The sequence below is a fragment of the Neopelma chrysocephalum genome, unplaced genomic scaffold (assembly GCF_003984885.1).
Source record: "Neopelma chrysocephalum unplaced genomic scaffold, ASM398488v2 Primary Assembly neopelma1_182, whole genome shotgun sequence".
In the NCBI taxonomy this organism is placed as follows: Eukaryota; Metazoa; Chordata; class Aves; order Passeriformes; family Pipridae; genus Neopelma; species Neopelma chrysocephalum.
Window position 1 is genome coordinate 73,232 of NW_020897844.1, and position 26,826 is coordinate 100,057.

The 26,826-nt window shown below is 41.1% G+C and overlaps 1 protein-coding gene across 6 annotated transcripts; it reads right to left on the reverse strand.

Moving 5' to 3' along the window:
- Nucleotides 1–8,150: 8,150 nt before the first annotated feature.
- Nucleotides 8,151–26,716, reverse strand: BRCA1 (BRCA1, DNA repair associated). Of its 6 annotated transcripts, XM_027702301.1 has the most exons (23): nt 26,568–26,716; nt 26,396–26,443; nt 25,963–26,062; nt 25,475–25,528; nt 25,093–25,173; nt 24,525–24,613; nt 23,486–23,631; nt 22,694–22,802; nt 22,291–22,336; nt 21,699–21,841; nt 17,859–21,210; nt 17,121–17,205; nt 15,897–16,072; nt 15,560–15,726; nt 14,763–15,088; nt 14,041–14,128; nt 13,374–13,451; nt 12,847–12,887; nt 12,138–12,221; nt 11,690–11,744; nt 10,666–10,739; nt 10,324–10,384; nt 8,151–9,264 (listed from the first exon to the last, which is right to left on the reverse strand). In XM_027702301.1, the coding sequence occupies exons 3-23, from the start codon at nt 26,040–26,042 to the stop codon at nt 9,161–9,163; spliced, it is 5,439 nt and encodes a 1,812-aa protein (XP_027558102.1). In that variant the 5' UTR covers nt 26,043–26,062; nt 26,396–26,443; nt 26,568–26,716; the 3' UTR covers nt 8,151–9,160. The 6 variants fall into 6 exon arrangements, with proteins under 6 accessions (XP_027558102.1, XP_027558104.1, XP_027558099.1 ...); XM_027702303.1 differs by lacking the exon at nt 26,396–26,443 and having other exon boundaries at nt 22,694–22,799; nt 26,475–26,716; XM_027702298.1 differs by lacking the exon at nt 26,396–26,443 and having other exon boundaries at nt 26,475–26,716.
- Between the last annotated feature and the right edge of the window lie 110 nt (nt 26,717–26,826).

The window sequence follows — 26,826 nt, forward strand, 5'->3', positions numbered from 1 at the left end:
TGATTAGTTTAAACTCCCAGAGGCTCTATATTAATCTGTTAGCTCACCCTATAAGCAAATCCTTAGTTCCCAGGATCTATCCTGAGGGGAATTTTCAATGCCCACAAGATGCCCCCCAGCAAAGGAACTAGGACATGAAACTCAAAATTACCTCTCTGAAGAGGCAGCTGAATTCTCCAGGGTCTTCCTTCTGCTTTCCATGCCCAGGTGACATCTCCCATGCACATTCAGCACTCAGCACTTCAGGTGAAGCTGCAGTGCCAGAAAAGCAGCTGGTGTTTGGGGTTACACAAAACGGACGGGGATCTTTCTTGGAAGCCTCTTGTTCTGATTTTGTGAATCTGTTTATTTTCTGTACTGCAGGGAAATGTCATTGCTACCCAGCCCCTGCCCCCCCCTCCCCTCAGCACAGCTCTAACTAGCTGGAAACCCATGGTATGAAAATAATGATGTTGGAATGAAAGTAATTTGTGCCCAGCTGCTTCTAGAAGAGCCGAAAAAAGACAAAAAATCAAAAATGTGGAGCCGCCAAAAAAATGTGCATTTTTACCAGAGTGAGCAGGACCAGAGTCAGACTCAGACCTGGCCAGAGAGGAGCTGGACATGGAAACGTGAACCTCATGGGAAGCTAATGAAAGCCAAAATGCAGATGCTGCCACAGCTGGGCTGAACCCAAAACATGCATCTGCCACACTCGTATACAACCCAGACATTGACTGTTTGAAGCCTTTGAAGGTTTGGGCTTGTGGCTTCAGAGTGGGATTGAATTCTGGGCTAATGAGTATCCCCATCCCCTTCTCTGCCCCTCCTCAGAGGGCTATAATGGCTGTTCTCTGTAGCCACAATTCAGCAAGCAGCTTAATATTCTGGCACTTGCTTCTCCACTAGATTGCTTGTCTGAAAAAGAGTGTTTGGATTCCCACAGTAGCTCATTTAACCAGAGTTTTCAAAGGAGTCCCTCTCCTTCACTATCCTTTTCTACAGAGGAATAAACAAGACAAAACAGGAAACAAAATCAAAGAAGAATAGAAAAGGCAAAGAAAAAGAAAAATATCTGAGGGAGTAAAGGAGAGCCACAGCCACAGAACAGATGAAATAAATGCATTGTTGGGTCCCTTCTCCTCCAAACCAAGCCAGAATCTGGAGGGAGCAGTTTGGGAGTCTTTTATATGGGAGTAGATAGAAAAGTGGTAAGTGAAAGTGTTGGGATTTTCCCCTTTTATCATGAAAACTGTTCCAAAGAATCTACTGAAGTTAATGACAGATAATTTGGGATTAAAAAAAAAAGCAGTCAGCTGGGGATGGGGTTTGCTTGGGAGACTGGAAGCTCTGGGCCCCTGAATCACCAACGGAGGGAGCCAGGTTCCCTGAAAGAATGACTCAAATAGCCCAAGTCAGCTGCTGGTCTCAGATCCAGCTTAGAGACCCCTTGGTCAGCTGGGAGTGCTGGACCTGGTGAGAGCTGGCTCTGGCTTATATGGTGTGAACTCCCTGCTCCCTCTCAGCTGCCCGAATGTCAGCTCCACACTGGGGCTGCCTTGGTGTGGTGCCAACATTGGGCTCACAGGGGCAGGATGGAGGAGCTGCTGCAGAGCACCCACGGGCTGTCCTCAGCAGATGAGTCAACACAGGAAAGAGAGAAACAAAAACAAGCAGATGAAGTGGTGGAACTGACACACGAAAGACAAGTAAGGAGGACTTGATGCCCCTAATTAGTGCCTGCAGAAAAACTGATGAGCAACGCTGCCAGTGCAGCTGTCCTACCAAAAAAAGCATTCCCTACCCATGGGGTAGGCTGAGAGCTCACTGACAGGGACAGCCAGCCCCTTCAGTCCAGGTCTCAGCAGAAATTGTTCTGCTCCCAAGAGTGGTGACTTGCTGATATTCTTCCAGCCCGGATCTCTGTGCAGCAGCTGCTCTGCAAGGCTCTGTGTGCCTCTGGCACCAGGTCACCAGCTCTGCAACAGTCCTTCCACTAACAATGCTAATGAGAGAGAACTAATCAATACATGTGAGATGGCAAGAACTATAATAAAACTCCATAATGATTCCAAGTTGGGCTTTATGTATTTATTAATGGACACCTTCCAAATCAGGATAATGTTACAGTGACAATTACCTGTCAGCAATCCCATCTGTATTAATTGTTCTGGTATTTAGTGTAATAGCATTGAAGATAATGAAGTTAAATTATTGAAAAGAAATATATAAAGCCTTTATTAATAATTAATAACATCTTCCTGGTGTATTATTTTAGTAAAGTTCCATGACCTGTAAGATTAGCAATCAGAGGACCCAAGGGAAAAGGAAGGAAAATGGGTTATCAAATAGAAAGAAATCAAAAGCAACTGAAGAGTTCATTTCTTCTGTTTCAATTTACTGACAAGCTCAAGAACTGCAGTTGGGTATTAAGTCTTTCCAGATTGGACCACTGAATCAGGGCCCCATTGCATTGGAAGGGGGGTTACAGCTGCTCAGAGGCAGCACACCTGACATCTGTTTGAACATAAAATGTCTTTGCTTCCTGACAGAGAAGTGAAACTCCTGTTGTTAAGCACAGGACCAGTTTCACCTGTTAAATGCTCAGAGGAAGATCAGGGCTAGACCTCTGGGAGGTGCTGAGGGAGGAAGGAAACCTGGGAGCAGGTGGTGGGGCTGCAATCTGTGTGTGCAGGTGGATGGGAAGAGGCCAATGCAAGAATCCAGCACCGTTCCCAGCTCTAACCTTTCAGTCATGGCAAATAGATAACATCAGAGAGACCTGCCCAGTTCAGTGTGAATCTGAGGCCAGAAGCACAGAGGAGACACTGGGGCTCCTGGACACAGCCCTGCTTTGTTTTTCAGTGACAAGTGTCTGCCTCTGTGATAAAGTTCTTTCCTCTGTTTTACCCATGCCCTGTTCCAATCAAGTGCTCAAACCCCCTACATAAGAAATGACAAAGAACCAGCAATCTAAGGTGAAAGTGAGCTGCAAAGGAACCACATGACATTTCCATGTGTTGACTCTGACCCCAGATGATTTCTACAACTGTAAATTAATCATCTTATTTCATTTAATCAATCAACCCATTGTAATCAATTGAAATGTATATATGCAAAATGGCAAATGCTTCTCTCAGAAAGGGCCTTGAGGGACCGTGCATGGCAGCAGCCATGCTCTGTAAAGCTTGTTCCATTTATATAAACGAATAAATACAAATGCTGAGGACTTCATGATCTGAATATTAATGCAGGTAATTAAACATGTTTATTCTGGCAGATGACTGCATGCCAGCCCCTGGGGAGGCTCCATGAACAGAACCTCTTCCCTGAGTCTCTTGCTCTTGCCTGTGCTGCATGAATATATTCATGGCCCTGGGTTTATCCCCACAGAAAGGTGGGAAGGGGAGGCACAAAGGCCATCAGTTAGGAAAGACAACTGTGTGCAAGACACAGATGAAATTTCCTTTTTTTTGACTGGGGTTTTTTGATATCGAGGTGGTGGAACAAGCCCAGCCTGGCGCTTTGAAACTGTAACTGAGCCTGAAGGTTGGCTCCTGCCACCAGACAGTTACACGATGTGGCTGTTTGTAGGTAGAACAGCTTCCAGCCCTGTGCAGGACACCTCGGGGAGCCTTTCCAAGGGAAGTCTTGCCCAGCTGAAGTCAGCAGGACTGGGCTTGGAGCAGCTGCCCCTGAGAGTCCTCCTGGGCTGTGCTGTGATGCTGCCAACACAGCCTCAGTCCTGCTCCTTGGGTGAAAGGAGCCACACAGACTTGGGCTGCTTTTGTTATAATCCTCTGTAACTGTGGGGAGTTAGAGAAAAGCTCTGTAGGTCAGGGATAAGTCCATGTTTACCTGTGTATGCTTTCTCCACATCCAGCCAGATTCCCCAGATCCTTGGTTCTCATTTACAACAGCAGAAAAACGTTTTACTTGCCGTGGGACTGGGGCAGGGGAAACTGCAACCCCTGCAGTCTGGGTGCCAGAGTCACATTAGGATTAAGAAGGGGTCAGCAGTTTTTAGAGAGCTGTGTGGTGATCAGCAAAATAACGAGCTGCTCTCAGAGCCCAGTTTTCTGGGCAGGGCTCTGCCAGCAGGGCTTTGATTAGTATTGCCAGCACACACTCACACAGATGCACAGCTGGTTGCTTGGCTAAGGGTAGAGACAATTCAGCCTCCTTTCCCCCCCTCTCTGGAATTCTTAAGAAAAAAACATTAACTGCAGGGCTCACCACACAAACCTCTCTTAAATTTACTGACCATATAAAAACTAAAATTAATTATTAATTTAAAAATTAAAATTAATATTTCCATGCTTGACTGTTCTCAAGGAAAGGGTACAGAACTCTGCAAGATACACTGAACAGTCTGAAGTTTGCACCCACCCTTTATAGGGAACAGCACTGAATTTTCTCCCTTGGACAAGGGAAAATAGGTTTCCTTCATCTGCTAATCCAGAGCAAAAGTCTGGAGAGGAAAAAGGGCATCCTAATAGGCGATAGGATCGGGTGCATGAGCTATGAAAACTTAGTTCCCCAGAGCAGCATCAGGAAGGCAGCTTTAAAACAATCAGCCTCAGGAGTTCCCTGTGTGTCACAGTCTGCCAGTCCAAAACAGGGCTCTAGTTCTATGCCATGACAAATAATCACAATGACCAAAATTCTTTGATGTTTTCCCCCACCCACACTCTGTTCCAGTGACAGTCCATCAGTACTTGATTCATAGTGAGGCTTTGGGCACCAACTCTTCTTCCTCTAGAGTATAAACTTTTGATCTGTTTCTCTAATCCTGAACTGGTTTGAGGTGTTTCAGTACTGCTGATTTTTCTGCAAGAGATTTCTTAAGCAGAAATAGAGCCTCGGAGAATCAAAAAGTCTTCCAAGCCGGGAATGAGAAACATGTGAGAGTGTAAGCAGAGGGGGAAAGGAAGCCTCCACATACCTCCTAGGAAAAGTTTCTGGAGAGGTTCTTATGAATAGGGGAAAATGTACAAAGGAATTAAAAGCTTGTGGGAAATGGCTGACCCAGCATCCCTCCAGGAGCATAAATAGCTGCGCTGATTCACTGCATTCCCTTTGGATCAGTCTGCCCTTTGTCAAATCTTGCCTGGTAAATGCTTGAAAAGGATCTCGGCAGCAGCTCTGCCAGCTTCAGGAGAGGCTCAATCTTAACTTTGGGGTTTTTTCCTGTTCTGCAACTCTCCACCAAATGGGCTCCCAGAGCTGGAAGAGCTAAGCCAGCCCCCAACACAGCTCATGTTGTTGGAACCCTGCACACGTGGAGGATTGCACCAACACCAGCCTGAGCTGAAATGGCCTTATCCAGCTTACACAGGGCATTTTAGTGGAATTCACTGGCAGGACACAGGCACATGCTGGTGGCTTGTCTATCTTTGGCTTGCCCTTCAATTTGTGAGGGTTGTGCACTTGGACAATTTTTTGTTGAGCAGTAGCCCTGTTCAGCAGCTGCAGGAAAGCCAGCTCTCATCCTGCAGGGCACCATCCCCACAGGGACCAGAAGGAAAGAACTGCTTCTCTGCACAGCTCGATCCAAGTGAGCACAGCCTTTCTTTTGTGCTTTTCACCCAGGAATTAGGTACTGACCAGGGGAGGAGAAAAAAAATCCAGTGAGACCAAAGCTTGCAATAATCAGACTTGCAGCTCATAAAGAAAGAACAAAAAATTCTGTCAACTGTTTCTCCTGTAACCTTTTGACTTCCAACAGCAACTTCAGCACTGGAATTGTTCCTCTGCAGCTGGGTTAGGGCATGTCACCCTGACATCCAAAGTCCATGCCAAGCCAGATGACTGCCTTGAGTTGCACTCAGGCCTTCGACCTCTCCAAGGGCTGAGTGCTGCAGGGATTGAGTAGGGATGGCAGTGGGCAAGGAGGAAGGGAGAGGCTTTCTGTTCTCCTGAAAATCTGAACTTTACAGTAAATCACCTCCTGAAAGCTTCTTTTTTTTTTTTTTTTTTTTTTTTTTTCCCCTCCCCCCCAAGTGAGATGTTACAGCAGCACTGGATACGTGAATAAGACACAGCCTGCAGAACATGTCCTCACTCATACCTGTGAAGTACCTGTTGTCTACCAAATACAATCATTCCAGCATTCTCAACACTAAATGCTCAGAGCCTGATAGGCTTGGAATGCCTTTGCTTCACAGCAGAACAAGGAACTGCTTTGCAAAAGTGCTCTTTGCATCAAAGAAACAAGCAAACAAGAACTGATGCTCTTCAAGTCTAAGTTGAGGCTTATAAGCAGCTGGGAGGCAGCTTTGCTGCTTGGCCTCAGCTCACACTCTCTGTCCTGTGAACCAGGAGAGTTCATGGGCATTTCCTACCAAGAGGGATTATTATAGATTATGCACAAGGTTTTTATTCGTAACATCAGCAAAATAAAACAGACACCAGACCCAAGATGAAAACAATCCTACAAATCACCCACAATAATTATAGGAACACACTGAATATTTCTTTGATTTACCATTAACTCCAGTAATGAGTCACACAAGAGTTCTAATTGCATCCATGAGTAAGCTGCTCTCTTAAAAGTGTCCTCAGATCTGCAAGGAAACAACTCTGTGTATGGATCCAGAGGGAGGATTTTAAAGATAAAGTACTTCAGCGAAAAGCTGTACAAGTACTCATTGCTGCTCATCAGCAGTATGAGTAGGTCAGATACTGAAATATGGACAATTTCACAGGATTTAAAAGGAACACAATGCCCCATTTAAGGCACCCACAGAAAGGCAGCAGATTAAAGTTGTTGGAAAAGATCCCTTTGTTGAACAGGTCCCTACCATCCCCTCCCACAATCCAGCCCTTGCCAGCCTCCTTTCACAAGGAAGGAGCAGTTGCTCTGGCAGACACTGTCTAGTGTCCACCAGATTCCTCCTGCAACTGGACCACAGCTACTACTCCTCAAGTTCACCCTGATGCAGCCACATGGAGAAAACCACCTGTTGACTTACAAAGCAGTTTTAAATCCAAATGTGGTATTTACCTGCTGGCAAAGCCTCAGGCAAACTTACAGCAGGCACCAACCTCTCCTTTTTTTCTTCCTTCCCTCCAGTGAACAGGATCACAAGCACTTGCTGCTGAGAGGGCAGGTTGTGTGCAGCTCCTTTAGCTGGTGTCTGGGTCATTAATGATGTGTGATCCTGCCCTCCTCACCCCTCAGGTAATGGCTGTAACAGGCACAGCAGCCACACCTGAAAACTGCATTCACCTCAGGCTTCCTGCCTTGGGAAATGTCACAAAGCTGCTCTGGCACAGAAGCAAACAGGAAGGAAAGCTTGGTCCCCAGATATAATATGGTATTTCAGTGCCATGGAACTCCACGTGCAGGGGCTTTATTACTGAAGCTGGAAGTGCAACCAGAGAAGTCCACATGGATTCCATATGGAGGCCACATCAGCTCTCCTTAAACTGCCTAATTCTCTGGAAGCATATCCTTGCTTTAGCTGGGTTTGGTCAAGTCATTTCACCTTCATTCACATCTTACATGAGATGGAAATCACTACAAAAGTTCACTTTATGGGAATGATTTTCACAGATCTAGTCACCTCCAAGGAGGAAGGGCAATGTCATGGGTGTCATTCCTATAGACAATTATCCAGCTGGAGCCAGTACCTGACCTGCTAGAAAGGACTTTTGCATCAAGATCTGGGGGACAATTCCACAATGGCAGGAGCAAAATAGTCTTGGCTTGGCCTTTTCCTCTAACTGGCCAGTCGTTGCCCCCAGCTACCCTTTGAAATGTAGATTATAAAAACCAACCACCAGCCTGGGCTCCAGAGATAAGAGGAGCATCATTCTGAAGGTGAGGCTGTGCTGAACAGCCTCAGGTGTGGAATATTGTCACACAGAATAAAACAGCAGTGTATGGGAGGTGAGCAAACACTCCCAGCTCTCAGTAGCAATGCCTGATCAGACCACCTGCACTTGGCAGCTGCAAGACACTTGATAACACATTTACTTATCAGGGTGAGTAGGAATTACAATTCCAATTCCAGCCCTGAAATTCTCATTTACATTTCTGACCTCCAGTAAGTTTCCAACTCCTTGCCCCTTTCAGGAGATTGGGCTTCAGGTATTTTTTCACACCTGCCTCAGTGCAGAGACCGAGGGACTGGTTCACATAAGGAAAGCAAAACAACAAAGTGAAATACTTGCCAAAATAATTTTATTTCCTTTGAGTATTCCAATATTTACAAACATACTTCTGTAACTTTCCAAGACATCACCATCTGAGCACTAAACACTTCTCTGAACTTAGACTTTTTTTTTCAAACAACCACTGCAGGAGAACAGGTTTTCTTTCTGTTCTCAAAGTACAAAATTAGGTATGAAGTTGAATTGCTTGGCAACAGAAACACGCAACATATTTTCTTCCATAAAAAGTAATTTCTTTACAGCCTCATTTTGCACACAGGGACTATTAGAAGCAGATTCTTATTGGGCTTATTATAGGTCACTGGGATACTAAAGTGCATCTGTTCATTAACTCTTCACAGTGCCACAGACACCTGTCAGAAATCAGATGGACAACACTGGTATGGGCTTGTTTCTGTTGAGACTCAGTCACTGGATTTCTGGGGGCTGTTTGTGTGAATGTTTCTGGTTAGGGTGAGTTGGCACTTTGATATACAAACAAGAGAGCTGTTTGTGACATTTTCAACACAACCAGTCAGTGCATTAGTAATCACAAATGGTATTCAGGGCTTGCATTTAAACAAAATGAAAACATGGGAGTTACTCCAGAGTGCAAGCACATTTTAATTCAAGCCCTGAGCCCAATATCCATCTTTTAACTGTCTCCAAACTGGCCACAAGTATATAAACAGGAACTGGCTGCAATGGTAAATAACACATCACCATTTCTCTGAGGAGGTCATATTCTACATTTTCTAACTTTTAAAATTTGTTTAACATTTATAATTTCAAAATAGTGCTTTATATTAATATAAATCTTTAAAGAACAGTGGCTAATTCTATCTGCAGATGGCAATGCTATATAATTTTATTATTAATAAAAATCTGTTAGTTTACTCTGAACAAGAACAGCAGACACACATTGTCCCTGCGTGTCTCAAAAATTCTCAGTCCTTAAAATAATTTCAAACTATCAGCACTGATCAGAATTTCTGAGCAATGGCCAAAGAACTGCTGTTAAGCCTCAGAACACAAGGTAAGCATCAAACTTCTGGCACTCATAGAGAGCCACGCTGTCCAAGACCCACTCCCTTGTCACCATGGCAACGTTGTCCTGCTGCTGTATTGCTGGAAAACAAACACACAAATGATACAACTGTTATCAGGGAGTCAAATCAAGTTAAGGTGAGACTACCAGTGTCTTTCAGATGAAGCTATTTGCTTTCTGTGTAACATTTTAAAAGCCCTGATAAAAAACCAAAAGTCTGAAACCAGTGATGTGGCACTGCTATTCCCTTTAACAGTGCAGGTAATGCTGCTGCTCCAAAGAGAAGGGCTGGGTGGCAACTGGCCAAGCAGGAAGTAGGGAATACCACAGAATAAACATGAAAAGCAAAGAATGCAGTCCTTGTTATCTTTTGAATTTCAGACCTCAGTGACAAGAGCTCTGGTTCTGTCTGCCCTGACATACAAGTGTGTGACAAGCAATGAGGCTCATTAAGACACAAGCAACATAAAATTACTGAAGTACTTTCAGACTGTTCTTCCCCATTCCAGGATCTTTTTGTTTTCTCATTTTTCCAGTCCCATGGAAACAGCTGGTTTTTTTTGTTTGTTTTTTTTTTAACATCATCCTCCTGCTTCACTTTTTTGTCCAACTTCACTGTAAACTAACCAGCTCCCTTTCATTCTGGAACACCCACTATCCCATTTAAAAGTAAGTCAGTCTAGAACACTTGGACTTTCAAAGTCTCATGGTTTCTCTAAAGCATTTTGCTTAAAAGAAAAAAGGCAAAATTATATCAGTTAAGGCTTTGTCTCCAGACCAAGACAATCTTGTTCCATCTGAGGCTTTCTCCTAGGTCTCACTAGTCCTCCAAGGATACCCTTCCCCACCTTTCAAAAACAATCTAATCAGAAAAGTTTCTGTAAGGCTGATGATACACAGAGGACAACTGAACCAATAGCATTCACCTGAGTAGGTTTTAAGACTCTACTGCTGATTCTTGAGACAATATACCTTGTGCTTCCAGATTTTTCTTTCAAGACTTACCTCCATCTCCAGATGCAGCAGGATTTTATTTTGACTCCTCTACAAACCTCTCTGATATTCAGCTATTAAAAGGACAGAGGTGACAAAAGCACTGAATGTGTACCAGAAAACAGCCCATGACAGTATCACTTTACCTTCATAATCTGTGTTTTCCTTCCAAGCATCTGGTTGCACAACCACAACAGCAGTAGAGTTCTATAAAAAAATAAAAATGCTACTGTTATCTGTCTGTCCTTAAATGACTCTCCTATCTGCAGAGAGCAATAACTGAGCTCACTCTGCTTCAGAGCATCACTTCAGAGAGGAATTTAAGAAGTAGTAGAGCAAGAAGGACATTAGCACCTAAGATTCTTCTGTGGTTTCTCTCCAGGAATGCTCTGACTACATTCAGGCACTAAAGGCTTTTTGTGACAGAAGGTGAGGCTGATCTGTCACCATGATGGAACTGTGGAAGGGTAAAACTCAGGAACACTCACTGGTGTGTGTGTGAACAGATGAAGCTGCTTCACAACAGAGGCACCACAAAGCTCCACCATGGACTCCAGATGTTCTGAAGAAATCAGATGAACAGTCTGTTACTTCAATGTTTTATATCAGGTTGAAATTGATACTGAAGTTGATATTTCCCTGAGCCCTCGTGCATTTGTCCCAAGATACAAACTACCACAGTTTGGAAGAGATGTTTAGCCTTGGTAGAATGTTAAGTCCTTTCACTTTCAAACCTGCTGAGGAGCATCAGCTCCATCTTCCCTCACCCTCTAGTCAGGTCTACACAAAGCAAAACACTGAAAAAGCAAAGGAGCACATGCCCAAAATTTAAAGTCACAATTTATTTCCCCTTATCATAAGAGACAAGAAATGCAAGACACGAAGTGAAAATTAAAACCCAGAAGTTAGAACTGTGATTAGTTCTCATTAAAGTAAAGTAGTCAAAGTACTTAATTTCCACCAATTTGTTGAACTGATAGTGAAGAAGATAAATAAGTCTCTCAAGAGCCACAACTGACTATCACTGCAGCAGGTGAAAGCACTGGATCCTCTGCAGCAATTACTGTAAATGTCAAGAGATGTGAGGATATTTTACCCAGTCAAAAATAAAATTATTGGATAAATCAGAAAACATCTCATAAATAAGTCACAAAAACGGGAAGTTAGGTACAAATATTTTAATTGGAAAAATCTTAGCTTAAATTTTCAAAACATTTAATATAGTTTGTTAAATTTCAAAATAACAAAGTAAAGCTATGGTGCACAGCTTTTTCTTTGCATATAAATTTCTGGTTTTGTTGTGTTTCAACTTTTAATACCTGCTCCTACAGATAGAAGGTTACACAGAGGACTGGCAACTGCTAGAAGAAGGATACTTAGGAACCATTTACTAAGGCAGAAGAAAAAAAATGCTCAAATACAAGTATTCAAGAGCATCTAAAAATTACCAGACAGCATGACACTAGTGATTTTCCTTGCTAAGATTCATTTCATTCCACTAAAATGACACACCTGTAGTCATATCAGTGAAAGGTCCACAGCAACAGATCTCAAAGTCTTTAAAGATCTGAAAAGAAAGGCACATATTACAGAGTACATATGGGGGTTTTAAAGGTCAATACTTAACAAGCCCTGGAAGTGCAGTGAAACCAGCATATTATCAAGTTATCACTATTTTCACAAAGTGTATCCCAAGGTCTTTGTAACCCACAAACCAGGAGAATATCATCCAAGACCCTCAATCCCATGCTAAGTTATAAAAAGACAGCATTCACTCCAGGCAGTGAGTCACTTGGGCTTATCTGTTCTTCTGCAGAGCTCCCCCTTCATGTAATTTGTACAACTTTATATATACAAAACAGCAGAGAAATTAAAACAAGCTCCAAATATTCAGCTGGCACAGCCACAGATCTGGAACAGTCACAGCAGGACAGAGTTTGCACCCCTGATGTGCTCATACCTTTTCAGTCTGAGCCTGTCTGGCCCTCTTAGGACCTTGGTGGTTTCGCCCATTGATTACATCTCCTCTAACTTCAAAGTCCTCCTGGAACACAACACACACAAGCAATCAGAAGTTAAGAGACTGAGAACACTTTCCTGTCAGTTCTGCATCAAACCAGAAAGATGTCAGATTTCAGAACTGAAAAGCTACAAATATGTGTGTGCAGAAAATGAATTAAAAGGCTTTTCAAGAGAAACGCTGGAGAGCAGCAATGAAACCCCTGCACCATCAGGCAATTTTAAAAGAAACAAATTATAGTCAAACTGTATAGCAGTCTAGCAAACTGGATTAAAAGAAGCAGCATGTTCCATGATTATATTTAACTGATCAGTAAAGTCTGATTTGATAGCAATTATCAGTACATAGTATTTCCTTAGGCAAAGGAAATCTTTTGCTCTGTGCCATAATCTATCAATATCAGCAGGAATGCTTATAAAAAAATATGTCTTCAACCTGTTAACAAAATAATAGGGACTTGATGTCTTCAATAACAACGAACATGAAGTATTAGTGTGGCTTTTGCTCCTAGCATTTGGTAAAATCCCAGGTTTCAGACTAGAGTTCCATATATTAAATGTTTAGACAATATCTGGGATTACTGCTAAGTCCATCAGTGTAACAGCATTACTCACCCATTTGACATTTCACCCAAAGACAAAAGACCTACCTCATCCAGGATCCTTTCTTCTTTAAGAGACTGAACTACCCCTAAATAAATAAAAAGCAGAGCACAAGTCATTTCATCCAGCAAAATTGTTCTTCCACTGCCAGTAGTCTGACTTCATTGCTATATTAAATTGAAAGTATTTGTACTAAAGGAATGCTTTAGTACAAAGTATGTATGATGCTGAAAGAACTTTAGAAATTTATTTACCTTTTATAAATAATATTAATTTTATACTAATCGATGCCACGCAGCTCAAAGATTTAAATTAAGAGGGGAAAAAACACTTTTACCAGGGTGGGGAGCAATCCAATGTGGTTATTTGAAAGCAGAAAAGCTATTCAGAAAATTAAAAGAATCTTGATGTTGCTGCTTGTTTGGGGATTTTTAATTTATTTTTAAGTATTTAGAAGAAACACTGCAAAACAGACTCCAAGACATGAAGAGATCCTTTCTCCTTACTGTAAGTGAAGATGACATTTGTGGTAGAAGGGCAAAGACTGTTTAGCCCTGAAACAAATTATACCTACAGTGATAACTAACCACCCATTTTCTTCCTGCAATGCCCAGGAAGTACTTCAGGGTCCGTTCACACACCAGCTCCTTATCTGCAGAGAAAACAAGAGTAACATCTCTTTCAGTTCTTCCATTAGCAAAAAAAAAACAACCCAGCTCAGGTTATTTGTGCCTAAAACCAAAAGGTTTTTTTGCTAAGTGCAGCAGCAAAATATCAAAACTGTAGAAAGATTCCAAAATTCTAATGTCCTGATTTTACTAAACTGAAGGAAACTAGCAGAAACTAATCACATGTACCACTTATGAACTATTTTTTAGTTATTTGAGAGAAGAGGCAAGAAAAAGCATGATTTCTTTGGGAACCACCTTCATTTCCATTTGGTTGGTTATGAAATACTTCACACTAATGTGCTGTAAACACCTGAAAATGATGACTAAACAGCTAGAGAAACAAATATCAAATATTCTTGTGTGAATCACAAGGAAAATTGCACCCTCCCTCTGATTCTGTGAAACACAGTAAGAAAGATACCCAAGCTTAAACAAAAAAATTTATGATGAACAATCAACACCTTCTCCTCAAACTTATTCAAATTTATTGCTGACCTGTCTGCTTGTTGGTTAGGCTAAAGGTAAAATTCTATATGGTCAATATAGATCCCAACATAGATCCCAACAAACCTGTTTTCATTATGACATGGGTTGTTCCTTCAGTAATGTGATTAGATAAAGTGCTCTGAGTTTTTCTTGCAAACTTCTGGACCACCAACTGAAAAACAGTTCAGAAAATTAACAGGTAGCAAAACAGATTTAAACCCAAACAGCCCCAGTTTGCAGGACCATAACATAATACCACAGTCCCTTTAAAGTAACAGTTTTATTTGTGTTGGCACACAGAATGTACGTTTCCTTAGAAGTCAGTTTTGGCACCCTTCAGCAGATTAAAGTAAAGCACAGCTACTGGTATGTGGTTTATAACCCAAGAGCCAAATCCTCTTGGAAACTGAGTGCAGAAACAGGTTTATTAGCAACTCAGAACTACTGCTTACAGAAATCCTCACTGTGGATCAGAACTGAGAACAAAAAGTGAACCAACCACTCAAACAGCCTCTTGCCCAGGCCCAAGGCTGTCTGGAAGTCCTCTGGCTTTGGAACAATGTGTTTTTCCCCTGGACATTAGGAGTCATTTAAAAAGCTCAAATTTCACTAACCTTAATAGTGCCATTACAGGCAGCATCCTTCACACTTTTAGGAGTGAAAAAGTTTGACCTGAGTTGCTGTGTTACTCATCTGCAGCTCCCACAAGATTAGTTCCTATTACACTTAGAGATCTCTCTTTTGAGGACTATAGTGGTAATCAGGAATCATTAATTAGTGATGTCAAACTTCTGAAATTTACTTACATGTTCGCTGTGATTCAGACCTGATGCCACAATTGACATTTCTTTCCTCTTAGTCACAACTGGGCTTGCAGCATTTTCTTTCCCAGCTGCATTGTGCAGAAAAGGTACAGGAAAACAGACACTTTTCTTCAATCTATGTCCTGGACCACAGCTTTTATCAGTGTTCTGAGGTACAACAGACCCATTTGTGGCTTCAGGAGTTTGAGGGTTAAGAAGCCTTGTAGAGGAGGAAGAGTTATTTGGACTCTTGATCGCATTTCCAGAGAGATTTGATGAGACAGATGCACTGTTTTGCCTGGTCCCAGATTTCTGCTCCTCTGCATTTTCTGAAGGAAAAGAGAAATTACTCCTTGAGAAAATTTCATCTTTCTTGTAGTCATGGTAGAAGGCTGCTGCTCTCTCTGCCTTTTAGGTTAAAGTTCTGCAGTCACTTCCTTTCCTTATGTGTTTATTACTTCATCTTTGCCTCTATCATTACTTTTCCTGTTCTACAGTGAAAACACTAGAATACCTGTGAAACTTCTAGTAGTGTATTAGTCAAAAACTATGGATTTAGAAGTGAGACAGAAAAACTCCTATTAGTGTCAAAATGTTGTCCCACCCCACCCTGATGGGCAGCCATACAGCTGGGCTACCAAACAAGTGGTGACATCTTTTCAAATTGACCAGAAACATTTAAATTAAAATCCTTGATTTACAAGAAGATGATGTATATCTTGCTGGTATGTAAAAACATGAGAAGAGCAGGAAAAAACCCACCAGAATTCAAAATGTGTTGGCTGCCTCTTAAATGTTACCTGTTTCAAGCTGACACTGCCTGTATTCTTGCACTGCCTCCTGCACAGGTTTTGTCTTTTCACAAGGAGCTTTGTTCTTCAGAACACTGTCACACTCAAGGCCTTTCTCCAGATCTGGTCTCTTTAACAAACAGGATTCAGAAGGTGGAAGCAACAATTCTGGAGGCCTTGAGAGAGGGAAATTGATTTTAATGCCTTTTTCACTCTTCTAAGTATCAGAATCACATATCAACAGCAAAGGTATTGTAATTGCTCAGAGGTATTTATCTCACGATTTTAATTTTTTTTAATAGAAGTTTAGAAATAAAAACAAACCAAACAAACCCAAAACACTGACCTTTCTTTTTCTTGTCTCTGTTCCATTTCCAATGTTCTTTCACTACTGGGATGTGGCAGTTCACCATGGAGAGGCAAAACTTCACAGGCCTGAATTCCCTGTTGCTTCAGTGCTGCTTCCAGCACAGCCATTTCTTGCTGAAGCTTTTTCAGATTATTTTGCATAGCATTCTTTTGCTGCAAAGGAGACACAGGAGTGCCAACATTAGCAAACTCAGCATTTAACAAATGCTTGAAAATTAGGAGCAGCAAAATTGTTTGGAATCACTTTTTTGCCACATGTTCAAAAGGTGACTGTGGTGCTTTTACTGTAACAAATAGTGCACACACCCCACCATCAGAAGCAAAAACACCCAACCAACCACACACTCATTTTGCCAGTCACATTATTTCAGTTTAGACCACTCAGAGTTTAATCAGTGAGAAAAAAAACATAGAACTTATGCACAAATTTAAGTAATTTTGTCCAAACTGCATTAGTAACTTAAAATTTAATAATGAACATCAAGTACTGAGCCTCTGCACTTTCCACCATTACAAAGAGCCCCAAAGACCATTTAAAGGACTAACATATTTTATATTACTTTTCCTTATCTTCCCTCTCAAAAATTACATTAAATATTTAAAAACATGCCATAAGCAGCTCCTCATAAGAACAGTTTGGGGCTTCAAAGGATCCTTTTAAAACCCCAAAACCTTCACCCTACATGATAAAGCAGTTTCCACAGAACTGAATATTCCATTTACAGCTCCAGCACTGGCACCATGTGGAACTTCTTTGTTACTGAATCCATAAAAAACCCCAACCAAACAGAAAACCACTGCCACACCACAAGTCAAAACTCCCCACCAATCTGTACTATCATAAATCCATTCAACCCAGGCACATCCTAGAATCTGTTTCATTGAAGCCACATCAGGAAGCAGTGTCCTGCTAGTTGATCACATTTTACACTGATGCAGTAAAAAGAAGAATAACTCAGAAAGCATAAAATTAAGTTCACTCTTCTGTGACATACATAAAACTCACAGAGCTGATAATGCTGGAAAGAGATTTAGCATAAGACTTATCTTGAAGTCACACAGGACAAAAAAAAATTCCAAAGCAAAATAAACACCCAAACTCCAACCAAAAAAACCCAACCAAAACAAACAAACAAACAAACAAAAACAAAGTAAAAAAACCCAATGCAAGTTATTTCTAGCACTTGGTGCATAAACTCACCTGTGTAGTAAGGATTTCACCCTGAGAGAAAGGTTCACATGAATCTTCTACAATACTTGTTTCACTGTCATATCCAGATGCTTCTTCACCTTGAAGAAGGTAGAAAAAAAAAATCTGAGTTAAAGAAAAAAAAACTCACCAAGATACAACTAACCAATCAACATTATACATAATCTCTTCCTACACAGATCTTTTAGACAACTACTCACTATAATGCTAAAGTGACAAGTTTTGAAAATATTGAAATTAGAAGCACAGATCTACTTTAAGTGAACATTTCAAAGAATACCATGTCATAGACACGGCAAAATAAACAGAACTCAGTGTGTCAACAGTGATAAGAGAGCCCTAAACATTTATGACAGCCATAAAAATGTCATAATATTTGCCACAAAATTCTACAGCCAATTTCAACAAACATTCCATATGGGTGAAAAGCTGTATGAAATTTGGCTGACAATGCAAGTATCACATTGCAATATCCCTCAAAAATGAACATCCCATCAGACAGCCTCCAGTGTCCAGCCTATTCATTTGTGCTCTGAACAAAGAAGACTGGAAGAACATAATTTTCAGGAAATAAACCACTGAGGGTTTTTTGTTTGATTGTTTAGGGCTGATACATTCCTTTGGAGAGCAAGCACCTCATAAATACAGAACAAAGTTCCCACGCAAACACCAAAAACTCGTGTAACGACATTGCAAACACAGCTGCAAAGATGAAAATCTTGGTTTGTACCTAGGTTTGCTCCCATGCTTGGGTCTTCTTGGCATTCATCTTTGAGGCTGGTTTTGGTCCTCTTCAGCCTTCCTTTACAACTCTGAGAAGTTTCTTTACTCTCATTCACGCCGGTCACTTGTTCAGATGCATCAACTTGCAGCAAAGGTTTCTTCAGCTCTTGGGCTCCATTAACTGATTCTTCAGACATGGACTGGGAAGAAAATAAGTTGACAGAGCATTCTGACTCCTGGCTTGGTGACACACACACATTGCCTTGGGCAACCTCAGGCATTTTCTGCATGATATTGTCATCATTACTTCCACTGTGAGGCGACGTGTTGGGACTAACTGAAGACTCTCTCACAGATGTCACTTGTTTATTGATCTGCAAAGGTGTGCTTACTGATTTGCCAAATACTAATGCCTGAAAACATGGCAGATCTTCATCCTCACAGGATTCTTCATCCGAAGATGGCAGTTTCCGTGCTCGTCTTCGAGACTTTTGAATACCTTGAGATCTTGGCTTAGAACCAACATTTCTGTTGTGTGGTTCTTTTTCCAGGGCATTTTTGCTTCCTTTTGCAAACACTGCAGATTGCTCTCTCCTATCAGTTTCACAAAAGCTGGTGTTCTCTTCAATATCGGCATCAGAGCCCAGTAAGCCATCAGGGGTTTCAGACAAACCTGTAGAATCACTGTTCCCTCTAAGAGCCTCTGCAACTAAACACTCAGGCATTGCTGTGCCAGCAGTTTGGGTTGCTTGTTCTTCATTCCCCTTTATTTGTTTTCCTTCGCTTTTGCTACTTTTTTTCCTAATGACTTCAGCAGGGCTTTGCTGACAACTTGCAGGACAAATCATTGATCTGGACTGAAAATGTAGAGTTGGTTCTTTGTCATCAACAATTCTGTTCTTTCCTTCCAGACTGCTTTCTGAAGTGAAGCCCATTTCATGGCCTGTGTTTAAATTGGTTTGTTTGGAATCACACTCTTCTATGTTACTCTGATCACTTTGGCTGCTATTACTTGTGATTGGGTTCTGTCTCAACTCACTTTCTATCTCTGTGTCAGTTGACACAGGCTTTTCATTGCCCTGTTTGCCTTTCAGTGATTGGTTTTTGGCCTCAGTCCCAGCAGTGTCTGTTCTCACTGATGTCAGAGTCCCTTCCTTTGCAGCCTGAGAAGCAGAATGTCTGTGTTCTCCTGTGCTGACAGCAAAGCAAGTCACATCCTCAACACAGGCAGACTCACAGGTCTTAAGCTTCTCCTTCTCACAAACCCTACTCAAGCTTTCAGCAGTTGTTCTCTCTTCTTGCAAGTTTTCTGGGTGTAAATGTTTGCTAGACTTATTTTCTACCTGAGCAGCAAGTGATGGATTTAAAGTTTCAGAATCAGGATCTTCTACTGCAGAGGTCTGCCTGGGAGTCTGAAAAAGGCTGAAGGACAAGCGTTTTGAATGCCTAAATATATTTCGCAGATATTGTGTGTCTAATTCACTGTCTTCTGCTTCCTTGGTCAATTCTGAAACAGTTTTAGCCACGGGCAACTTCTCAGTCCTGAAGTCCCCTGGAACACTCTGTGAATCATGCCCACATTCCTGTGGAACAGCAGTAAGTGTTTCAGTCATCTCTTCAGTCTGATGGGAAGCAGTTTGCACAGCAGGCACTGAAGGAGGCTGCAGGAGGATAGGGCTACCTTGTATTTCACTGTCTTGAGAACCTGCATAAGGTGTAAAGGAACCATAGTTTGGAGGCTGACATGAAGATGCAGGATTGAAGAGACTTTTTCCAGTTTCTGCAGTGTCACATAAACTCTTCAGACTAACCTGCATTTCATTTACTTTCAGGTCACCTCCCTTCAGATTACTGACTGCCTCAGAACTCAACACATCCTGAGGCTCACACAGGTCTTTGCATTCAGCTGCCTGAGTTGCCACATTCCTTTGGTCTCCAAAGACAGATCCTCCATGATCACTGTCATTCTTTCTTGGTCCCTTTACTATTACTCCTTTTCCTGTTTCTTTGGCCATTTCTTTCATTTCTTCAGAAAGTAACTGGAGCCTCCTGCTGCGCCTGACTCGGTTTTGCTCAGGATCAGCTCTCCTGGGCTCTCCACTGCTTGGATAACTATCAATCTGGGGCTCAGCTGGATCAGGGGAAACAGAGTTTCTCTCCACTGCTAACTGTAGAGCACACATGGTTCTAGTGGAACGCCTGCATCTTTTTGCTGCAGAACCTTTTTTAGTGCTTTTCTGATCACTGATACACATTTTTAGCTCCTCATCACAGTGCTTGCTGGTCACCTTTTCAGGAGCTTTTTTCCGTGTGGCCCCTCCTCCTTCCTCATGTTCTTTTAGTGTATTATCCACTCTATTCTGAGAGAGGTGACTCTCATTAACAGCAACACTTCCATCACATCTTTTCTTTTCAGCATCTCCAAGGCATCTGCTAACACTTTCAGGGCCTCCATCTGCCTCTTCTGTATCTTTTTTCTTGATGAAATCCTCAGGTTGCAGGACACAGGCAGTCTTCCTTTTTCGTTTGGGTCTGTCTCTGCTGGAATTGTTCAAGCACTTATCAGCAGCCACATCTTTCTTTTTTGTAGTAGGTAAAATGTCTCTCGAGGTAGAAGGGAGATTTGATTTCCTCCCTCTGTTGTAGGTTTTTCCAAATATTTTGTCTTTGATGCTATCTGCTGTTTGTTTTGACCATCTCTTGTTTCTTTCAACCACTGCAATTTCCATGGAATCTACCATAGGGTCAGTATTTTCTGAAATACAGGATTCCTTATCTGATGAACATGCATCTCCTTCACCTGAAACATCAGTTCCTCCAGCAGAATCATCCAGGGAAGAATTGGAAGACAGAATCTCGTTGCTTTTTGAAAACCATTCATTGACTTTCTGAATGCTTCGCTTCAGTCTCTTCCTGGAGACTTGATCCAAGGTGGCAGAAGGAAGTGTCTTCTCTGGCTGAAGCAGCTTCTCCTGAGGAAGGTCTTTGTCATGGAAAGAGTCATTCTCAGGTTCATACACCTCCACAGCTTCCACACTTTGTAAAACAGTCTCCATTTCCTCGCTTTTATCCAGCCTGCTCCCTGAACTACCTTTTAAGTCAAACTCTTTGTTTTTACTGTTGTACTGAGTTTGCTCTTCATCCGTTTCTTCTGTGTTCTTGAAGAATGATGTCCCCCTGATCACTGTGGGACTGGAATTACCTATTCTGTCACACTGCTCTGGAGATAGATCTGCAGCAAGAACATTTAAAGGAGAACTCTGGCATTCAGTCATATTCACTTGGTGAGGTTTGGCACATTCAGTGATGCTCTGAGTGCTTTTCTTGCTCAAGCCTTCCTTCGAGAAATCACTTTCACCTGTTAAGATTTATAAGAATTGTAAATTATTAAGCCTTATTTTACACACACAAACACAATAACAAGCTTAATGGCTACTTTGTTTTAAAAGAACTGTTCTTATTTCCCCCAAAACCAGAATATTACACTGCACAAATCTCCCTCTAGAGAAAAGCAGAAAAATATTACATATGTTCTTCTAACTTCCTATATGAATTACCAGACAGTGCTCTCTGTTTGTACTATGGCTTACATAGAATAATTAAATTTTGCATTTTGATCAAGTTACTTTTTTCCTTTCTGTTCCTGTGCACAAAATATGCACATTTTAACCAGAACAGTCTTGTATTACAGTGTCATGCAGGCATCAGCAGAACTACAACATACAAGACTGCAACTATATTTATATCTATCTATCTAGATATATTTAATAATGTGAAATAAAAATATTAACTTGTGGTGCTTCTTTCAAGCCTAAATCATCTTTGTCACCAAAATAACAAACACACCTATGGCATTTGGTAGTGTTATTTCTTTGGCACACAGCTTGTCAGGCTGTGCATTGCAGGAATTTTCATTCCCCTTCTCAACACTCTCAAGTTCTTCCAGCTTTTCTTGAGAAGAGATCTGAACTGCAGCTTTGTCTTCAAACCTGTTGGGAAGGGAAATCTACTTTTACTACAGAGAAAGCCACAACAGACAGAATAGAAGATTATACTTATTTTTACCTTTTTGCTCTCTGAAATAGTTCCTAGGGAACTCACCACAACCAGATCCCTTCAGAGTATCAGGCCACATCTTTAAGAGATCCCCTCTCACATTCCTGCATTTAACACTTACTTTCTAAAGCACAGTACCTACTTTTCTGTTGAAGGACTAATGTCTACATAAGCAACAAAACATTTAGAAAAACCATTTAAAGCACATAATATGACAAAGTGTTAAAATTCAGCTTCCCATTCTACCCCAATGCCCTCCAAGTTGAAAATCATGTCAGTTTAAGAATTCTATCAGTCCTATGCCAAGGAACTAAAACACAACAATGAGAACATTGAACTATTGTCTTTAGAAGACATTAATTCCTTAATCACCTTCACTTACCCAGTTTTGCTTGCCTGTTTAAAAAACTCTTCAGATGATTCAGAACCTGAAAACAAATCAGCTGTTACTGTGGCTGGAATGATTCAGAGAAAGGTGACTTGCTAGATTCAGTGTTTATCATCACATGCATGCCTAGATCTTTCTAGAGGTAGATGCTTTCAACTTTTATCAGATGAAATCAAATTCAATCCTAAAAGTATTTTACCAAATTATAATGACTTCTGTGTATAAATATCAACATGGCTCCAGCATAAAATTCTGTTTAAATACAGTGACTGGTAACAGAGAGCTACCAGGAGCTATTTAGCTAAAAGTTAGTGTCTAATTTCTAAATTTATACATGAAACAGCTGCTACTGCATTTTACATAAGATCAACTAGTGGGGATCTACAACAGATCTTACCTAACTCCATATAAACCCCTTTTTGAGAGTCACATTTCTGGGGTTTGTTTCTTAGGCGACTCCTTTTGACCCTGGTATCTGTAAGCTGAGTATTCCCAGTAGTTTCCTGCTGACAGGAGAACAGAAATGAAGTTATTTATAACAGCAGACTATTTAAAAAAACCCCTCACTTGTAATTATTTAAACCATAGCAGGAAAGGCTGATAAAAATACTCTGTCATATAAATTGGTGGCCTCTATGCAAAAATACACAAGCAGTTTATTATATTGATATCAGTAATGGAATGTGTCAATAGAAACAATTATCATGCCTTTGACAGATCAAAACATTAACAGTTTGATCTTACATTCTGTATTATCTAACATTCTATTCAGCATCAAGCAGGTGAGAACCAAAACAGTCACACACACAGAATCACCCCAAGCTGAGTAATGCCTGAAGTATCCCAAGACAGTTATAAACTCACCACTAAAAAAATAAAAACCCTACAAATAGTTAGACAGCCTCATGAAACAAGCAGGACAGACAACTTTTCAATCCTAGTTTCAGTAACAGACTGTAACATGGAAATATCATCCATAAGTTCAGGTTCTTTATGCAAATGTCTTTTTCAAGTAGGTTAGGAAGACAAAAATATGTAAATGTCCCTGTCCAGAGTATTATTCAAGTCAAACAGCAATCTCAGAGCAAACCAAAGTCTCCTACTTCATTTATTTATGTATTTGCATCTATATACATTCCAAATAAACTTCTAAACAACCCAGGAGAATAAAATGGGAAAAAACAATTACCAAGGTGGTGTTTTCTTGTCCATTTTCTTTAGCACTTTTTCTCCTGTTTCTGAAGCCCTTACTCTGAATGACAGAACTTTCTTTACACAGGAGCTCAGCAGCAGAGGCTTCCGTGGGTGTTTTACGAATGTGATGATTCTTTAAAACTGAAAAATGTTAATGGGGGGGAAAAAAAATAATTTTCACACTGAATATGACACAGCTTTATATATTAATGAAATAGCCTTGCACAGATCCCATGCACCTAGTGCATATCTGGCTGCAGTACAATTATCAAAGAAAGAAATTTTGTTGAATTATTAGTCTGATTGTTTTTTCTGAGTACTCTTAAAATTTTAAGTAAAATCTTGATCTCACCAATTAATTTTTTCAATCAATTTTGCTTATATAGATAACCTAGCAAGAACAGGATCTAATGCTACTGATTTTAGAACGGCTGAGCAAGCTGAGAAGAATTTGAAAACAAAGTATCTTTCACAGCACAATAACAAAACCCCACCTCAAACAAAAGTCAATAACCACCATCTGCCCCCAACCAGAATGTCTTGTCTTTTAAAATATAAACAGGCACATGTCTGACTTGCCAATACTCTTTACAAGGCACTTAGTACTAAAAAGAATAAATTTGGATTCCCAAAGGACCTATCTGAACAAGACAGGTTAATATACATGGCTACAGCATCTGCTAATTCAGGCTCTGAGATGGTTTAACAAGTTAAAGCTGCAAGGCTGAGCATAATCAAGAGCAGAACTTTACCTTACAATTACAGATTAAACTTTTGATACATGTTCAGCCATATTTCAGAAACTGAACATAAAATTGGGTGGAGTCATCAGTAAAACTGTTTAGGAGGTTTTTTAAAAGAATCTTGGAAACTTAATGGAACTTATGCTTATACACCCAGGAAAAAAACCTTTTGATAATTCTTCCCATATTTAGTATTGCACATTAAATGAGATACCTTGTAAACAATTATGATATAAATGTCAAAACCTTATTTAAAAAAAAAAGTTGGGGGCATACATTCACACCACTTACACTTCACTCCAGTGTCAAGCTCAAAAGCATGGATAGTTTCCACCAATCCTTCAATTAGTTGCTTAAATCTGGAATTTTCTTTCAGACTTCTGAAATAATATCAGACCTTGAGTTGTTTTAAGACAAATGACTGTAAATACTTCTCTTAGAATTTAGGCTGAACAAAACAAGAGGTAAAACTCTAAAGTTTAAGACGAGACAATGAGAAATTGTTGCCAAGGAATAATAACACAGTTCCCCCAAACAACCACTACCATGTGAATTAAAACTATCACAAAAGTGAACATTTCATATTTTTCCTCATGTAGGTTTAGTAGAGTTGTAATGATTGAACACTAATACAGCACAAACATTTGTTAAGAGAGGGGTGTTCCCCTGCAATCACTTGGAAAAACCTTACACTGAGGTAAGGTACTACTGCTACTCCTTTAGAAAGACAGTTTATTTAATAACCACCTTTTCTTCTTTATTTTAGTCTTATGCTGAGACATTTTAAAACACCTGTTAGCCTTTCCTCACAGTTCAAACCTCTCATTCTCAAGCCCCCTTACAAAGACAGGTTTCCCACCTCTTGGTAACTTCAGTCTTACACAGAGGACACTGTACCACACCTTTTTTCTTTTTGCTGAGAAGTTTGAACATGCAGAACCTAGGAAAAAATAAGTCTTGATGGTAACAAAAAGAGGAGATTATTTTTCTTAAAACTGAGCATGCACATTCATGACTTAATAGAAATCCTTTGTTATCAAGTTTTATTCTTGTTCTGATTTTACAGTGAGTTCATTGATCCCCTTTGAGAAGCTGCAACTCTCTTCTACTGAACTGATTTTTCCTCTAGAGCAGCTACACAAGAAGTTCTCAAAACACAGTATAAATACAGGATTAGCACTAAAGAAGTATACATGGAAATTAAAAACAGATTAACTAAGCATTGCACTCTTCAAACCTACCTGCAGAATATGTGATCACATTTTGTTGAAACTGGCTCTTGTACCACATCCAAGCTACAAAAAGAAAAATGAAAACAAGTGCACAGAAGTTACAGACCCTGTAGGGATCCATACTCAAAGCAGAGCCTTTGTTATTTCAGCATTTGTTTGCTGAACTACAGACCTCACTTCCTTTTCAGAGACAAAGGGCAAAGATCCACACTGCTTTACAAACAATACTCTAATCCAATGAGATAATGTTTTTCCCTCTCTGGATAGAGGACTGACATATTTAGTTTGTAAGAGAAAAACAAAATTTGCTAGAACATAAAAGCAAAATATACGTTGTCTTACACTTTGTCACTTTACCCTTACAAAACATCAATATACATAGTTTTCAGAATCCCTTTGATTTCTCATAAGTCATTGAACTGACAAATTGTTTGCAAAGAAAGGGGGGAAAAAATAAAGAAACACATTAACCATACTGATATTGCTGCCGGGCATACCATATTGGGCACTCCAAGTTCTTCTGCATAGCTGAAAGCACATTTTGCACATTTCCAACAGTAACCACCGAGAAGTCCATCCTTCACGTCCAAAAATAGTCTAGAGAAAATAAATAAATAAATAATAATCAGCTTTGTTTCTGCTCTACTGCATCCCATGACCGTCTCCTCCCGCATGGCTCTCTCCAACTTGTGGAATGGTATCAAATACTTCGCTACTACTTCTTAAGAGTTTAGGAATTCTTACTCTGAATGCTGACAGTTAAAGCCTCAAGTGTTTTGTAGCCAAAGGAGAGACCGGAAGGGGTTTACTGCGGCTTTCAGCAGAAACTCTGGGCGCAGAGCACAAAACAGCAGAAAAAGGGGGCGTTCTAGGTGGAAAAGGATGCAGAGGAGACGGCAGACGTGCTTATGCAAAGAACCCTGGACCTACCTACACGAGCCAGCAGAGGTGAGACCCCGAATCAGACACCGCAAGTACCTGAAAACAAAGAGAAACCATAAGAGCTTACCGAGGAGGCAGCTCGGGGGATGAAGGGCCCTTGCAGCAAGGCCTGTCCGCAGGCCCATGCGAAGCGTCCCAGCACCCAGCTCACTGCACTCACTCCGACCGCCCGCACGGGGAGCACGAATGGTCGCTTTCACGGCCGCCGGGGCACGGGCGGGGCCCCCGCAGTTGCGCCAGCCCGGTGGTGACGGTCGCGGTCCCGGTCTCGGTCCCGTCCCTCAGCGCTGCCCCGAGCGCCGCATTTCGCGCCCTTTCCACCGCTCCCCGCGCAGCCAATCACACCCCGCGGCGCAGGCACTTACCGCCGCAGCGCGCTCTTATAGGCTCCTTCCGCCGCGGGGGGCGGGGCCGGGTAG

Excerpts from the sequence above, each read along its gene's own strand:
- BRCA1 (XM_027702301.1), bottom strand. The coding sequence starts at position 26,042 with ATGGACTTCTCGGTGGTTACTGTTGGAAATGTGCAAAATGTGCTTTCA. Across the intron at positions 17,206-17,858 it reads AGCATGGGAGCAAACCTAGG|AGAAGCATCTGGATATGACA; the intron begins TACAAACCAAGA and ends TCTTCAAGGTGA. Across the intron at positions 9,265-10,323 it reads GGAAAACACAGATTATGAAG|CAATACAGCAGCAGGACAAC; the intron begins GTAAAGTGATAC and ends TTTGTTTTCCAG.